General features: G+C 36.3%; 1 protein-coding gene across 1 annotated transcript; it reads right to left on the bottom strand.

The window, feature by feature from the left end:
* Positions 1-808: 808 nt before the first annotated feature.
* On the bottom strand, positions 809-18,510 carry trappc6b (trafficking protein particle complex subunit 6B). The gene is made up of 6 exons (XM_039772344.1): positions 18,091-18,510; positions 16,879-16,946; positions 16,493-16,610; positions 15,481-15,564; positions 12,335-12,428; positions 809-1,046 (listed from the first exon to the last, which is right to left on the bottom strand). Exons 1-6 carry the CDS (start codon positions 18,169-18,171, stop codon positions 1,015-1,017), a joined length of 477 nt encoding a protein of 158 aa, XP_039628278.1. The 5' UTR covers positions 18,172-18,510; the 3' UTR covers positions 809-1,014.
* Between the last annotated feature and the right edge of the window lie 336 nt (positions 18,511-18,846).

Below are 18,846 nucleotides of genomic sequence, written 5' to 3'. Positions count from 1 at the left end.
AGCATTTGGAAGTAGTGCGCACACTTTCCCCAGAATCTTTACTTCTATTCCGGTAGTAAACTGGAACAAGAATAGTTAATGTCTATCCAACTTGGCTTTTTCACTTCATCTTTTGAATTCAACTTTATCTTCTTAATGAGTAGACAGTTAATTATAAATGTTGTTCTTTTCCTTAATTATTTGTAATCCTAATTCACCGTAACTAAGTGAATTTATTCAAAATTGAAATTACAATTTCACGCTCTCTATGTGAGATCTCATTTTCAATTCTTCTTTCAGCAGCTTGGTTAAACAAGAAATTTCATACATCCAGGTACAGTCCGTCATATTTAAGTGTGAGTGAGTACAGCTTTGTAATATTGTAATGGAAAATATTGTTATTACCACCCATTGTTCCAAAATGGATTTATAATTGTAAATGAATGAGTCAACCATTACAATTTCAGTTAATTAAAAAAAAAAATCATCACACATTTATTCTGTCATATAAATGCAATATCTTTTTAGTTATCAGTTAATCAATTAACAAGTCACTTCTTCAAGTAATTTAATAATATTTTCATAATTATGGCATCATAGGGAAAAGCATCCTCAAAAGTCCTCCTTTTTTGACCCAAATGTCCTCATTTGCAGAGAAAGACAATTGGCAGCCCTAAGCAAATCCATAATACCACCCTAGAAGTAGTAGCAAGAGAGTCAGCACTTGGGGCTCAGTTTATTTGAAGAGGAAATAATTTGTTTTTAAAAAGCATAATAATGGAAATTATTGGAATAAAACTCGTGTTAAATTAAAGAATATTACAAGTAATTAATTTTTTCAAAGGTTTATTTAATTAAGAGTTATGTGCAAATGTACATACTACTAGAGACAAGTTTGGTATAAAAAAAAAAAGTCCTTCTTTATATTATTAGGCTTTTAATACTTCATGATGCCCGGAATTAAAAATTAAACAGTTCACATGCTGAAACATTTATAGCATTGACATGCAAATTGCTGTTCTTCAGTTCCTTCACTTACATCTTCTGTATCATGACTTGAAATTTACCTGTAAAGAAGAAACAAAAAATCACTGCATGCTTCTGTTCGATGCACATTCTAAGAAAGAAGTAATGATTCACATGGAAAATACAAGATTGTTAAGTCAAAAGGACATCTTCACCTCTCATTCCACTGTAACAGGCACCTGGCAGTCCTCCACGGCTGACTCATAGCAATGACTGAGTTAAAAATGGACTGAATGGCAGAGACAGAGGGTACACCTTGAGCACAAGTCTTTTCATTTATAACTTTCAGGCTCCAAGTCACTTAACTGCTTGTGCTTTAGCAGGACAAGTCAAACTCAGACAGTATTAAGTGCCTACTCTCCTTATCTCTTATCCCAAGCAATTCTTTGCTTATGCTGTTTTACTTGTGTGTGAGTAAATGAAACAATCTTTTGTGGATGAAATTTACTTAGCCGACTAAGGCTCTGACAGTCTCAGAATTCCACACTATTACATTAGTCAGCAATGAAGGATATTTTTACCATTTACAGGAAAATAAACAGAGACTTCTTTGTGTGTTGCTATGCAACCCAAATATAAATAACAAGAGTCAATTTCTTTTTTGGTTGCTTAGAAACACAAAAGGTACATAAAAATCCAAGAGTGCATGTGGGCACTCTATCACACAGGATTTCATCAATTCATCATTTTACAATTAGAGGAGGGCAGCGCGGTGGCGCAGTGGTAGCACTGCTGCCTCGCAGTAAGGTGACCTGGGTTTGCTTCACAGGTCCTCCCTGCGTGGAGTGTGCATGTTCTCCCTGTGTCTGTGTGGGTTTCCTCCAGGTGCTCCGGTTTCCTCCCACAGTCCAAAGACATGCCGGTTAGGTGCATTGGCAATCCTAAATTGTGCGTGTGTGTGTGTCCTGCGGTGGGCTGGCACCCTGCCCGGGATTTATTCCTGCCTTGCGCCCTGTGTTGGCTAGGACTGGCTCCAGCAGACACCCGTGACTTTGTGTTAGGATATAGCGGGTTGGAAAATGACTGACTGACTGTCTGACAATTAGAGGAGAAAACTCTTACAGTAACTATCATCATTCTACATTTAATGTATTATTCAAGAAGCAAGCAAGTAATACTGAAGTGCATCTGAGACTCCAAACTACTAGAATATAATGTTATTGTTTGTGCAATTTTTGGTAAAAAAGATATACTTTGTTCATATTACGGTCCTTAACTCTAGAATCCCTGGAGCCTATGAAAAAAGTCATAATACCAGGCCACCTTAAATTCCTTTGTTCCTCTTCATCAGCGTCTTTGTTTTGCAAATGTGTCAAGCAGCAAGCAGCCTGCTATCCCATCACCCTAACGATGAGGTTAAAGTTCTCCCAGCTCAAATCTGTTTATCTGGGTGTGAGGTGCCGGGTCAGAATGGGGAGTATGCACTGGTACAGGGTAAATAATATACTGTTATTTGGAATACATATATTTCATGTGTGTTCTTTGTCTACAACGATCTGGGTTAATGTAGGACAACAAGAATTGTTGAACAAATAACTAAAAACTTGTCGACTGATAGTTGGGCTTCAGATTTTACACACTGACAGTAACATTTTTTTAACTGATTTTTTTTTCATCAGTTACATTCTTGAATAAAGGCACACTTGTTTTATTATACGTTTTGTGAAAGTGTTTATTTAATATTTGGACTTCAGTCTTCACACATTATACACATCACATCAGCTTTTTGTCAAATATCTCTTATATATATTTCTCTTCTGGTTCATCCTGCTTCCTCTTCAAAACCGGACCCTCCCACATGCAGCCAACACAGCATTTCTCGATTCCTATTCGTTCTCTTCCAAACCCTTCCCCACGCTGCCTGCAGCCTCCCATACATCCCCACACCCATAGACATAGAATCACTAGACACCACATGACCAGTAGCATCGTACGTCAACGTTGCTGCCATATTGAGAGTGGCACTGCTATGGAGTGAAGTAATGGATAAAGATGCCTCACACATGTGCTGCTTGAGATTGTGCAAACCGCTGCATGCTCTAAACCAGTTCCCGGGGGATTACATTTCATAGGTAAGGCTGAACAATTATTTTGGTTATATTTGGCCATTAGAAAATCCCGTTTTATAATCTTAGCACTCAAGGTCACCTTACAATAAAATTAAACAACATTAGTAAAATTAAAACATGAGAATGATAAATCAAAAAGCAATAATTAGCAAACAAACAAAGATAACTGGCAGTAACAGTACAAAATTCACAATTGGTATGCCAGTTTGAAAAGATAAGCTTTGAGGGCAGTTTTAAAATGTGTTATTGAATCGAGCTGATGTATATGAGAAGGAAGAGAATTCCTAAGTCGAGGAGCTCTATGAGAGACGCTCGAGCTCCCATAGCACTGAGTCTGATGTGTGGTACAGAAAGTAGAGCTGCAGATGAGGATCTGAGTGAGCGAGACAAGTGTCAGACTGTAGGAGATCAGTGAGGTTGTGGAGAGCTCTAAATGTTCAGAGCGATATTTAGTATTGTATTCTGTAGTTCACAGGGAGCCAGTGAAGTTGAGAGAGAGTAGGTGCAATATGTTCAGTGGATTTAGAACAGCAAGTTATTATCCTGGCAGCAGAATTTTGAATAAGTTGTAAGTGATGGATACGTTTTTGTGGGATTCCAGATAGAATAGCATTACAGTAATCTATACATGTGGTGACTCGGGCATTAACCAAAACTTCAGTACTGTGTTGTGTAAGAACAGGACAAAGTCTAGAAATGTTTCGGAGATGGAAGATGGCAGTCCTAGAAATGTTACTTCTATGAGAGGAATTATTTAATAATAATAATTATTATTATTTAATAATTGCCATTATTAGTGTACTAGCAGAATACTCGCGCTTCGCAGCGAAGAAGTAGTGTGTTAAAGAAGTTATGAAAAAGAAAAGGAAACATTTTAAAAATAACGTAAGATGATTGTTAATGTAATTGTTTTGTCATTGATATGAGTGTTGTTCTCATATCTATTTATATATATATATATATAGCAAAATACCCGCGCTTGGCAGCGGAGAAGTAAAAAGAAAAGAAAACATTTTAATAATAACGTAACATGATTGACAATGTAATTGTTTTGTCATTTTCATGAGTGTTGCTGGCATATATATATATATATATATATATATATATATATATATATATATTATATATATACACACAGACACACACACACACACACATATAAACATATATATACACATCTACATATCACATACACATATACATACATATATACATATACACATATAGACATATATATATACATAGATACACATATAAATATCTACATATATACTGTATACACACATATATATACAAATCTACATATATATATATCTACATATATATATTGGGGTTGGATTCGATTAAAAAAATTAATCCAATTAATTAGAGGCTGTGTAAGAATTAATCTTGATTAATCGTTTGTAATCGCACACGTAAATTTGCTCCAAATTGCAAATGTTTTTTTTTAATTTAAAAGGGTTTTAGTGGGCGACAGAATCAAATAATAGACATGAACATGAATATTGTAAACTCAAGCTGTTTTAATTTCTGAAAAAAAAAAAGGTTTTAAACTGCATTTGAATTCAAAACAGAAACAAAAATATCATCCCTGGTTAAAATTGGGCAGACTTAAAAATAAAGTGGTAGTTTAAGTACTTTAAGTACATTTTCAGAATGGTATTGTCTTTAAATAATAATAACCAAAATGTCAACATAAAGTGCAGTTTTTCTTCTTAAAAAAATAAGGCAGAAACATAAAAGGTAATCTGACCAACTTAATCTTTAAACTCTGAGTAACCTTAGCCAAAATTATTTTGTACATTAGGCTAAAATTGTGTGATCATTGAACATTTTGTAATTAGATGTAATTAGAATTACTAACGGTCACGGAAGTCCAATGATCCCCAGTAAGAGCCACAAAGTCTGCTTTCTGTAATGCATCTAGTATTGCTTGCTTTTCAGTGTGCACAAAACCATGCTTTTATCAAGGCTTCGCTCGGGTAGTTATTTGAAATGAAATTTTCCTCCGATCAGTCGTAGGAACGCGCTTTATTCCGACTCTAACATTTTTGTAGCTGTGATGTGTGCATCAGTGTAATCGTTGTACCAGAAAATCATGCATTGACAAAAGTTCCCCTTTGCTTGGAATTGAAAGTGTGATTAAATGCGTTATTTTTTTTAACACGTTATGGAGTACATGCATCGAAGCTTCTCAGCTGTGCTTGTGTTAAGAAAAGGAAATATTTTAAAAATAACGTAACATGATTCTGCATTAACCGCATATTTTTTCATATGTCCCAAACCAAGGAGATGCGAGGGTAAAATGAATCGGGAAGCGCGCGTACATTCTCAGTGCATCCCCTCTCGGGAATCGAACCTCGGATGTCGGCGCTAGAGGCGATGCCTCTACAATTGCGCCACGGCGTGTGGCTTGTCTATTTGAGAGTATGTAGATTGGGATATATATATATATATATTCGCAGCGGAGAAGTAGTGTGTTAAAGAAGTTATGAAAAAGAAAAGGGAACGTTTTAAAAATAACGTAACATGATTGTCAATATACAGTAATTGTTTTGTGAGTGTTATTGAGTGTTGCTGTCATCAAGGATTTGATTATCATTATTTCTTTCAATCAGGGTCGTATTTGTACGATGTGTTGTGTTCAAGTTAAATTCCGTGTTTGTTAATCGTTGTAAAGATAAGAAGTTTCATTCATCGATTCGTTTCTTACTGCATCAATAAACAACTCGTCTTCCTCTTTATCTGAGATGTGACATACTGCATGCACAGGTTTTTTTTTTTACACTGTCTTCCTTTAGCGGAACATTGACTTTTTCCACCGTGTGCTTTGTTTCCGCAGTAGCTGCACTTATGAATATGCTTGTATGTATCAGACGTTTCATATTTTTTTGCTGCTTTCTCAATTGTGTAATTTTGTTCAGCACTCTTTGGAACTGTTGCTTTTTGTCTGTGCACTGCGTCAGTTCACGTGAGCCACTTGGTGTTCTTGTATCGAAGGTTCCCAGCTGTGCTGGTGCCATCTTGTGTGATGTCCACGGCTGTATGTAATGTTAGCTAAGACCCGGCACTTAAAAGTTTCTCTCGCAGTTTCACTGTTTGTGCCAAACACCATCCTGACCATCTCATCTTCCTCTGCATAAGCACAGTCCTTCACCCGTGAATATTTAGCGGCAGTGTTTCTATTGGATTGCCACTGACGGACGGCCTTAAATGGGCAGGCAGTAAATTACAAACGCTAGCGACAGCCTGTCTATGAACTTAATTTAAATTTTGGGTTTACAGGTTTTGCTTTGTTTCCGAAGTAGCAGCACTCATGAATATGGTTGTATATGTCAGTTGCTCGCTTCTTATTGTTTCGGTGCCTTCTAAATTATATAATGCATGTTTTCTTCGGTGCTTTTTTGAGGTCTTCCTGGTTTTCTACGCACTGCGTTGATAGTCAGTTCACGTGATTACGTGGGAGGCGTGATGATGTCACATGAACCTCCGCCCCCCCACGGCTTTCGAGCTCAACTCCATTACAGTAAATGGAGAAAAATACCTTCCAGTTATGACCATTACGCGTAGAATTTCGAAATGAAACCTGCCCAACTTTTGTAAGTAATCTGTAAGGAATGAGCCTGCCAAATTTCAGCCTTCTACCCACACAGGAACTTGGAGAATTAGTGATGAGTGAGTGAGTGAGTGAGTGAGTGAGTGAGTCAGTGAGTCAGTGAAGTCAGTCAGTCAGTGAGGGCTTTGCCTTTTATTAGTATAGATAAATGGATATAAATAATTGCATGTAAACGATTCGCCAAAATCTGCTGTATGTAAACGATACTGTTTTAAACGTTATTGTTTTTTCATCAGAAAACCCTGTTTCCACGTCTACCTGTATTAGTTTAAATGGCACTTTTGCCATTTGCAATAGGGCAGACGCGCTGACGTATCATGTCGACTGGGCAACACAGTGAATGCGGTGTCTATCTATATATGTCTATGCCCACACCGCTTTTCTTGATTCCTATTCCTCCTTTGGTCTACCACGTTACCTGCTCCTCGGTTTGTCCTGCTTCCTCTTCAAAACCGGTCCCGCCCACATGCAGCCGACACGGCATTTATTGATTACTATTCGTCCTCTTCCAAACCCCTCCCCCAAGTTGCCTGCGGCTTCCCATACACCTCCATGCCGCGTTTCTCGATTCCTATTCCTCCTTCGGATTACCAAACACCTATTCACAACTACGTCTTTCAAGAAGTATTTCTTTCTTCTTGATTTCTGAGTTCCTTTCTTACACCACTGTATGCTACGGGGGCGTCGGCTAGTATTACTATAACATGAAAAAAGTTTCTGTTTAGTTATGTGTTCAACATTTCTTGCTTCATATTTCCTATCATCCTACGTTACCCAGATTGTTGTAGATATGGAACACAGATCAAATGTATGTATTCCAAATAAAAATATATTATTTACCCTATACAACTCCAGGCACCTCACTCCCAGATAAACAAAAGGGAGAACTTCTGCTGCGTCGTCTTTGAGATGGGATAGCAGGCTGCATGCTGCTTGTGCTGATTGACACATTTGCAAAACAAAGATGCTGATGACAAGGTGTGAAGGAATTTAAAGTGGGAAGGCATTACAACCTTTTTCGTAGGCTTCAGGGATTCCAGTGGTAACACAAGTATCTAATAAAAAAAGAAGCTATCTAATAATATGATTGAAGACCTGAAAATATTCAGTGTGAAAAATGTTATAAAGAGGAAATTGGGAAAGGGCAATTACTCTTTACGTCTCTGTATGTTACCTTAATAAAAACTTCTAATACTTTCTTTTTTGGTTTCTCTTAGCGTTTTTTAAGTTATTCTTTCCAAAGTGGACTACAAAATGTAAAAGTGGCCTGATGTTTGTTATACTGTATCTTATAATTGCTTCTAATAGACAGAGTTAATATATCATTCCTCTCTATTCTTTCTCTTCAATCCTTAACTCACTTTATAACGTGCTCTTTCTCATAGCAAGCATCTAAATAATAAATACCTCATGCGCTCAGAAAAATGCATAATCATAGAAACTGCAAAACATTATAATAATTTAATATAGTATATTATTATACTAGCAAAATACCCGCGCTTCGCAGCAGTGAAGTACTGCCTTAAAATTTTTATTGAGAAGAAAATTAAACCTTTTTAAACTGAGGTAAAATATACCAATAATTATTTGTTAAGGATCTCTTTGTATACAACATTGTCAGTTCGGCCTTCTGGTTGTAATAAGATGCGCTGAGCTTACTCTTGAGCATGCAACGTTCAGTTGGCCATGTGAAAAGTAATCTTGTTTCAAATCTCACAGCTTGGATTGCTGCTGTCATAATCAGTTTGAGTTTCATGGTTTGTTTCAATTATGACAGTATTTGCAGGACTTGTGTTGAAGTGACATTCGGCATCTGTCAAGCATTGTAAGCACACAACCGGTTTCATCGATAACTTCACATCCAGCTTTTGAGAGTTTAAACATTCATTAACATCAAAGTTTCCACTACTGAAATCGTCACCTGTGAATCTAAGATGTTTAAGAGGCATTGGTGGTTGTCAAAAGATGTAAAATATTTGGCCATTTCGGTACACTTGAAAGTGACAACTGAACAATTCAGCAGCAACCATCAACTCACTTGCAGAATCATAGGTGAAGGGCTTAAGCATTTCACTCTTCTAGTGCTCCTGTGTAGTATAATTATCTCCTGTACCGTCATCAGTCCACACCTTGAACTTGTCCCAGTCATTCAATACAAAGGACACAATGTTCCTCCGGATATCAAGAGTGAGCCTGATATGGCCATGCAATATGTAACAAAGAGAATGGAAAACGAAGGTGCCATCTCCGGGCATGGAAACCACTCGGTAAGTGACAGTTCTTTGATCAATGGTGATCACCTCGATAGACATGTTAATGGGGGTACGGTTGGAACGATAAAGGAAATGGGTACCTGAACAATGTAAAGTAAGTCTAAAATACCTACACAATAGCTACAATCGTAATAAACGAACAATAAAACAGCGGAGAAGCCGTAGATTAAATAAAAAGGCTGTAGTTATCAGCAGGGAGACGTGAATCCCGTGGCGAAGCAAGGAAGGGAATGTAGAGACCGGAGTGACGGACGCCCTTATATAGGCAGGCAGCCAACAACGTGGGAGGCATGGGGATGGGGGACCCAACACCGCCTCACACAGTGACCGAGCTGCAGGCTATGGACGTATATATGTATGTAAGTAGAATTCAGTTACCTTTGGGAACCCGTGAACCAAATTTCTTGAAGATGGGCCCATAAGTAACAAAGACCGTTGGAAAGTTCAGTATTGCGGCTAACAGTGGCGTCATACCACTGAAATAAGTACGTACATCGGTTTCAGTTAGTGCAGGGAAGCGGCCTACCAAATTTTGTGAAGATACGGCCATAAATAAGAAAGTTCAACATGGCGAACGTTGTCAACCGTTATGACCGTTATGCGTAGAATTTCAAAATGAAACCTGCTTACCTTTTGTAAGTAAGCTGTAAGGAATGAGCTTGCCAAATTTTAGCCTTCTACCTACACAGGAAGTTGGAGAATTAGTGACATTGGAAAGTTCAATATGGAGGCCGACAGTGATGTCATACCACCGAAATAAGTACCTACATCGGTTTCGGTTAGCGCAGGGAAGCCGCCTACCAAATTTCGTGAAGATGGGACCATAAATAAGAAAGTTCAACATTTTGGACATTGTCGACCGTTATGACCGTTACGCGCAAAATTTCGAAAGGAAACCTGCTTAACCTTTGTAAGTAAGCAGTAAGGAATGAGCCTGCCAAATTTCAGCCTTCTACCTACACGGGAAGTTGGAGAATTAGTGATGAGTGAGTCAGTCAGTCAGCGAGGGCTTTGCCTTTTATTAGTATAGATTATAGTTCTCTGACACACTAACACTAAGGACTTTGGCCAGAAATTACTCAGCAGAAGTGCTGACCTCTTTACACCAGCAGTAATATGCCTGTATAATGCCTCACTGGGACTGACACTGCCAAGTCAAAAGTTTTTCTTTCGCTCTATTATAAAAAAAAATCCTGTGGAATGAATGACTAGGAGACGATACGTGATCTTCATGTTGAAAAAACGGAAGACAAATAAAAACGCGAGACGAAAGAGAATGGGCAAAAAAAATCAGTAGTGTAAAGGCACACAGCACACACAGATACAGGGGTCTCAGTGCATATAAAGCATATGAAGGACAATACGTTATAAATAAAATGTCGAGGAACAAAAGATCACATTAGCGCAAACAAAAGGAAATTAATCAACAGGACCAGGTGTAATTGAAAAAATATCAGGACAAAGCGAGGTCAGCAATAAAAGGCAAAGAGCATCATTCAATGCACAAACAACAGCAGCTGCCCCTCCTTCACAATGAGAGCAGCGTTATATGTCCTGCAAGAAAGAGATTTAACCACACCCGGGGCCGGAAATAAAAGACAAGTATTGTTTTTACAAAGTGACGCGAGACAAGGGAGTGAGCTATCATTTAAAACAATTCCACAGACATAGCAGTTGTTGGATTGCATTTGGCAGACAAGCATCATGTGCTCCCAGCTCTTAAAACAACGACATGCGAGAATCAGAACAGGGAGCTCGCAAGTAGAAAAAAGACAGCAAATGATTTGACGGAATATCCTTAGCGTGCATTCAGCATCACCCCCCACCCCCCCAACGCGAGCAGCATTATATGTCTGGTGAGAAAGAGATGTAACCATGCACAGGGCTGGAAATAAAGGACAAGTATTGTTTTCACAAAAGTTTTTAAAGTAAAAGTGAAAATAATGCATATGTAACAATTCCCATGAAAAATAACAATCTCTTTAAATTGTATATCTGGTAAACCAAACATGGGGGTGGGCGAGCAAAGCGACAAAGGCAGAAAGCAGCGCAGAGAAAACAGACTCAAAAGCGTTGGAGGGACAAAAAAGAAAAAGAATAATCTAGGTGCAAATTCAGAAAATAAGGAAAGTAATTATCAGCCCGGAACAAGTGGAATTGAAAAAAAGCATGTCCAATCCGGACGTTGGCGCTATACACATGCAGAGCAGGTTAGAGATTATGAAAGCAGTGTAATGCGAAAAGCTCTAAAAAAAAAAACAAAAAAAACATAGCCGCTATACACATGTGGAGAAAGTTAAAGAATATGAAAGTAGGAAAATTAAAAAGTATTAAAAAAAAAGAAAGTAGAGATCGCAGGAGCGCAAACAAACGGAAATTATTACTCGAAAAAGGGAAAGAATCACCACAGACCAGGTATTATTGAAATAAAAGCAGGATAAAGCGAGGTCAGAAATAAAAGACATAGTAGAAAACAAAGTAAAATGTCATAAAGAGCTTAAAAAACAAGGGTCCAAATACATGCAGAGCAGGTTAGAGATAATGAACACTGGAATTCAAATGACTAATAGAAACACATGCAGAGCAAGATACAGAATATGAAAGCAGAAAAAAACGACAGTGTCAAAACAAAGAAAGTAAACCGCATTAGCTCAAAGAAAGAGAAATTATTATTCGGAGAAATAACAAAAAGGCGAATAGAGATCGAATATATGGACATATGTGATATATCAGAAGTATGTAAATATTGTAAGGCCCTGAAGTTTAAGTCAAGAGAATTTCAAAAATGGAGTTTACCTCACATACATTTATTGGTTACTTTGCAAAAAAAATATTAACTGCTGATGATGTAGATCGTTTTGTCTGTGCTGAAATTCCAAACAGAGAAACCTATCCTAAATTATGGTACAAAGTCATTAAACCCATGTCTCACTGACCTCATTAAAAATATTCAGCACGTTGAGAGTCGAAAGATTCCAAATATTGATTTTACAGAAGTTCTGAAATAAAAGTGAAACTAATGAAATAGTAACAATTCAAAGACAAAAAAAATCTTAAAAGTGTGTATCTGGAAAAACAAAAATGGGGGTTGGTGAGCGAAACAAGCAGGAGGCGAAGCACCGTAGTCTTTTTAATTTTGATGTGTGTACTGATTGAACTGTGTATGTAAATATATTTATTTATCTATTTATTTACTTCAGCTTCTGTAAAAAAGCCTAATTTCACCCTGGGGACAAATAAGGCCCCATCTATCTATATCTGTTTGTTGGTCTGTCTGTCTTAATCAAGTGAATGGACAAACATGTCTTGTTCTTTATGATATTAAGAAATTAATATAATAGACTCATAAGTTTATATCTACATATACTTACATGCAGGCATTACTGAAACTTCCGCCGTCACAATACTCTTGACACCAAGGTTTGAAAGCCCACCTCTTACCATTCCACAGGTAAATGCCAAATACTAAAGAAAGAAAATAAGATTCTTGAACTTCACAATACAAAACAACTTGTGAATTGCTTACCATTATTTTTCCAAGGAACTACCGTTTACTGCAGGGACATGAAATGGACATTTTATAGTCTTCTTTACACCAGTACTTACTGACAGTACAAAATTAAATGCTTGCTCCCTAAAAATGCCCCAAAACTAAATATATCAAAATATCTGATATCACTTATGCATAATAAATTGCAATTATTGCCTTTATAGTTTTACTCCACTCCGGCTTTCTCTTTGCTCACTGTTGCAGCTGCCAGTGCTTTTTGATCACATATAGACTCCATCCTGCTAATATTGCACATGAATGTGTACCCTGTGGCATATTGTAGATAGGAGTTGCATAGAGTTCTGTAGCCGCTGCAGTGAGTTTTTTATTAGCAACCTGTAGTTTTTACAATAAACTGTGCAACATTCAGAGCAGAAAACATAATTAAAATTCATTTATTTACATATCTCGCTCAATCAAATTTCAGGTTTGTAGAAAAAGCCATGGATGGAAGCAGAGGGCACAAGGCAATAGCTAGTCTATGGTGAGGCACCAGTTCACTGCAAGGCACACTCAAGAACACAACCAGACTCACTCAAAATGAGACAATTTAGAGTTGCCAGCCACAGTTTGTATTCCTTGAAAAAAAAAATGATTCAAACATGACATTTAGTACAATGATTCTCTTGAATGATGTTAATCTAAAATAGGAATATTCACTGAAAGGGTTTCTAAATATGACTGCATAACCATAACATTTAGATTTAAATTGTAGACCCATCTTTTCCCTGTACATTCAAAGATAATATCTATCAGACACCCTGCCATTTTTATTTACATACAATAAGTAGCAGCTCATTTTTCTGTTTATGAAAATATAATTTGAAAATGATAGTGTCCACCAGCTTTTATCTGTCTTCAAGTATGATGCATTTAAAACAGGAAAAGCAAATCAAGGAGAGAAGGTGAAAACAAGTGCAGTAGTCAAGGCATTTACAGAGAGCTTTACTTTTTTGATAAAAGATGTTAAAGTAATTATCATACTCAGAGCCAATAAGTAAAAATTGACAAAATGCTTAAGAAGTGTAGTTTCCTTGCTCATGCATCTCAACTATAACATAATTATAAGTCCAACTTTTGTCTGATAACAATGTGGAACATCTCAACTATAACATAATTTATAAGTCTCACCTCTGTCTCATAATAACAGTGTGGAACATCTCAACTATAACATAAATGTAAGTCTTACCTTTGTCTGATAATAACAATGTGGAACTATCCTTTGTTTGTAATGGATGCACTTTCAGCAAATGCCTGGTGACTTTTCAGAAAATTGTCGAACCAAGTTTAAGAATAATTACAGTATTTTATTAAATATAAAATAAAGTTTTATTTATCAATGTTGTTTAGGATAATTTAAATCAAGCATGCTAAAATTTTGACTAATGTGAACTATTAGTGAAATTAGGAAAAAGTAAAAACTATTGATAAAATGCTGATGAAAATTGGTGTTATCTCCTTTGCTTGTATTTCTTTCTCCTGTAATCTTAGCTCAAACCAGGATCCAAAACCAATTAACTGGACACTAACAGAGTTTGGCATTCATGGTGTAAACCCTCCCTTGGTTAGAATCTTTTACTTTAGCAATTCAATATTTTGCAGGCTGTGTTTTCTTGCATTACCCAGTTTTAATTTCAAAATCTCACTGTAAATTTGACTTTACACTCATCTGAGCAAATGACATTACCCATGAAAGAAGCCGTCTGACCAGAGAGCTGGCTGCATGGATTCACAGGGTAAGGAAGGACATATATGACAGGATGAGAGAATTCTGAATCATAAATATAGTTTACCCTTTATTACATCCCATTAATATCACGGCCACTTTGTGTCTGTCATTCACCTTCAACCGATCAGCTTAAGAGTCAGAATTTGACATCATAAAATAGTAAACAGAAACTGAACAATATTAGTTGTTCTCTAATTTCAAGAAAATATGTACACCTTTTTTAAGTGACAACAGAACAAACCTAAAATAACACACACATGACACACATGCAAAAAAATGTCAGCCTTGAGTGTCAAATTGAGAAAGGTGATTCATTCTAAGCTATGAGATTGGGGTGTTGCTTATTGGCCACTGAGTGCGGTGCAGCTTTAAATGAAGGATTACTGGTGGAGAGCTGCAAGTCAGAAACAGGTTATTCACTAAATGGATTACATGGAAGAGTTAGAAATATTGGTAAGAGAGTCTTAAATTATTCAATAATTATGAGGTAGGACACAGAAAAATCAGCTTTATTGTTTAAAAGAATGCAAATGCAGTAAGACTATTCAGTTTTAAATGTGTCATGAGGAAATGGAGAAAGTACATGTGGAGTAATATCTTTTAAGTCTTCCTTATAAATATTTTGTTTCTGGTTGTTCATGTTTATGACATTTAATAAGACTGATATAAAATGGAATTTGTTTGTGATCTGCAAGAGACTTTGAATAAAAGTATTGGTCACATAAATAATAAGATAACAATGAATACAATCATTTTGCAAACCAGTTTATGAATTGCACCTTCAAAGGCCTCTGATTTGCTATACTAACTGAAGATTAAGATATAATGAATCAACAGATAGAAGACCATCCTGGAAGTCTAAAAATAAAAAGGTATTTATTTTATTTAAAAAAGTTCTGAAAATATTTATCTGTCCACAAAATCAAAATAATTATGAATAAATGTGAGAAAAGTCATTAGAGACTAGTTTGCATTCTAGCTATTTCTAATTTTGAAAACAGGCTAATTCAAGTTGCAAAGACCATTTCTATACTTTATCCGACACCACTAAACCACGATCCATTAAACTCTAAAGCAGTAGGACTAAATGGAGGCATACCTGAACTTGCATAACTATGTAAGACAAGGCTGAAGGGTCGAAGTGTACTTTGGTATATGTGGAAACTGTAAAGTATCTTGGATTTGAACACCATACAATGTTTATTATAAAGTATTAACAAAACAATGTAACAACTTACCCTAGGTGCATGTTCCAAATATTGTTTTCCTGCTGACATTTGTGTAAGTAGACGAAATTTATTGTCCTGCAGCACATAGATTCCCTTAAGAATTAAAAAATAAATATTATTTTTCCCAAACCGTTTCCTTTTCAACTCCAATCATAAGTTGCTCTACAATAGATTTGCATTTGGTCAAAGACTTTTTTCATTTATAATAAACAATATCATTATGTTGCAAGAAAGTAAAATATATTACACATGCTCTTGCTAAAACGTTTACTTCGGAAGCAACCATTATTCTAATATATATCATTAAGTGGTTCTCCCACTGCATGTTACAATTTTTACATTCATTTGTATCAAAGTGTAAGCAAGCAGGCTTTGATGAAAACGTCAAGATTTTATCTCAAAATGATGGAAATAAACAACTGATGCTTAAGTCTTCCTAACATGGTCCAAAAGATATCTTAAATAATAATTTTCTATTCCAGTTTTCAACTCTTCTCATATTACACCAGGTATCTACCACACATTCAAACCTTAGCACCTGCAAAATAGGAGATCATAAAAGAAAACATGCTCTTTCTCTTTCATGAACAATGGAGATTTTTCATGACACGATTAAGCACTTGTTCTTGTACAATTTGCCTAACCAATGACGCAGCTAATGACAACAATCAGGTGACTCTTTACTTTCACCCTTCCATCTATTTATTCTGTTTAGGTCAAAGGTAGGTGGGGTCTACCACTGCAGACACTGACCTTGATTGGCAGACTAATCCATAGCAAAGCAAGCTCATGCACACACTAACAACAGGCAAATTTATAAGTCTCTAATCAACCTAACTTCATGTTTTGTACTGTGAGAAGAAACACACACAATCACAAAACAGACAATAACCCAACTGGACACTAGACCAAGTTTAAAATTATTTGAGGCAACAACTCTACCCACTGCACTAAAATGTAGCCCCACTTGTATTATTTTTAAAATAAATCAACACTTCAGAAAAAGACTAAAATATTTTACCTGATGGTTTGTTCTTAGATTGTCAATTTGCTTTTTAAATACACTAGTCCAAAAGTCTTTACAGATGAACTTCATGACATCTAACTCATCTTTAAAGCGAGCTGTGTCTTTAGTAAACCTGTAGAAGGCAAAGCAAATTATTGTAAATAAAGCTTTTAATCTGATACACTAATGATTAATGATTATGAACCAAATGTAGCACGTAATAAAAGATAAAATGATATTATTATAGCAAGATGGTGCATCAGCTTTGGCATCTCTAAGCTAAACGGCAGCCATCATAAGAGTGTACCAATGGTTGGAGGAAACGTGGAAGAATAATTTCACTCACGTACACTACACTGACATGATTCGAGGAGATTTCTATTAATATTTGTTCACTGTACCTTTCTATTAAGCCTTGGCCGACTCGAAACCCCATATTTTCCAATCTGGTAATGCATCTTCCATTCTCCTTTAAAGAAAAAATGAATGACAGACATTTTTCTGTTAAAGACGGCCAAACTGGCCTTACACCATGGAGCTAGAAATCCTAGTTTGATTCAAATACAATTTAAAAAGGCAAAATAATTGATTCACATGTGGAAACAAAAAATATAAAATGTAATTTTGTAATAAATGATGGATTGATTATATAATCTGTCTACCAGCAGAGACATTATTTCCTCTGTTTAAGCTAAGACTCTCTAATGATGAAAGGAATAAAAAGCTAGCTATTCAGGTGTACCATGTGTTAAAATAAAAATGCTGCATGGTTGGCAACCTTGGCCTTAATATATTATTTTTAATAACACGAGACAACTTAAATAATATGAATGCCACACAATATCAAATTCTCAAAAGCAAATCGAAATCACCTTGACCATATAAATTCCAACGGGAGATGAGAATGAAATAGGTCTGTGGCCTTTCCCTAAGAATTATGAAAAGTTAGAGAACATGCTGGATTGTAGCATTCACCTTAAAACTGCTTTATCCAACTCAGGCGTTTAAGAAGCAAGAATATATCTCATTACCATCAAGGTAATTGCCAGGCACACAAATTCATGGCAAAAATATAGTGACTGAATAACATAACCTATTCTTCTCTGACGAATAGAAGGACAGCGCATGCACAAGATAAAAACAGGCATGGGAGAACATGCAATTTCCACACTGATAACAACCAACTCAGGATTCGCACGCACCCACTCCTGTTACTGTACCACCCTTCTGACAGCCTCCTCTTGAACAGCATGGGCAATATATATCTTCCTACCTTCAGTTTTAGTAATATCCAAATGGAGATAACATGTTTGATATGTTACTTCAAATGCAGCTTTTTATAGGCCCTATAAAGGTGAGACGTCCATTCGGTTCTTATACATTTTAATATGCCCAATAAAAATTATTAAATTGAAGCGTTTGACGTGTGAGTCATGGATCTGACTTTTTTAAATTGAAGCGTTTGACGTGTGAGTCATGGATTTGACTTTTTTAAAGTATGTGTTCCACGTGATGGCTTGGTCTTTACAAAAGAAAATGAAAAAGAAAAATGATTCCATGCGTAATGATGCTAAAGAAAAATGTTTGATCCTTAAGGCGCAGGTGAGACTCACCACTTCTCCTTGCTCGGCTGACTTGTAGGCGTAATGAATCAGTTCATTGTGGAGAAAGTGAAAAAGAGCTTCATCCGCCATTCTTTTTTTTTTTACAATCCAAATATTAGAATTTAATTTTTACGAAATGAAAACAAAGACAGTTTTTACGGGAGGATTAAAACAACTCTCGATGTAGGATGTTAGCAAGTCCAGTCGATGACAGCTTATATTTGGTAGGTTTTTCTTTTTAATGGAATGTTAAAAACCGAAACACTTCTCAAACTGAGGATTCTGAGAGAAAGGAATGATAAGTGTAAACCTTTCGATAAATAAGTGGCAACTGGACAGCCCTGCATAACAAAATGTTTGCTTCTTAACCAAAACAATCCTTCACAGTGGATACAATCCAACGGGACACAACAGTACCGCCCCCGGAAAATGGATGACGTCACGAGAAATAAGCGTGGGGGCGGGGTCTCTCCTTAGTATGGCAAGCCATTTGTGTCAAACATTCTCCAGTAGGACATGGAAAGTCGCTTGGGAGATAGTAGTGCTGTTTCTTCTTATACGAGTTACAATATGTAATTTCCTGGCGTTAATATTTGCACTTAAGAGCTCATGTTATATACTAACTTTACGCTTATTGTTTTTTTTGACTTGTTAAATGATTAAAGGAGCGCACAAAGTTTTGGACGAGCACATAAATTCGTTATGAGGCTCTCGAATTTGTCACAATGATTTGAGGTAAACTTTGTACACCTTCAAAATAAGTTC

The sequence above is a fragment of the Polypterus senegalus genome, chromosome 12 (assembly GCF_016835505.1).
Source record: "Polypterus senegalus isolate Bchr_013 chromosome 12, ASM1683550v1, whole genome shotgun sequence".
Lineage (NCBI taxonomy): Eukaryota > Metazoa > Chordata > Cladistia > Polypteriformes > Polypteridae > Polypterus > Polypterus senegalus.
This window is presented reverse-complemented; position numbering and strand designations above follow the sequence as displayed.

Coding starts and splice junctions, on each gene's coding strand:
- trappc6b (XM_039772344.1), bottom strand. CDS start 18,171: ATGGCGGATGAAGCTCTTTTTCACTTTCTCCACAATGAACTGATTCAT. Junction 15,565..16,492: donor ATCTAAGAACAAACCATCAG/GTAAAATATTTT, acceptor TTAATTCTTAAG/GGAATCTATGTGCTGCAGGA. Junction 12,429..15,480: donor ATTTGGAACATGCACCTAGG/GTAAGTTGTTAC, acceptor TTCTTTCTTTAG/TATTTGGCATTTACCTGTGG.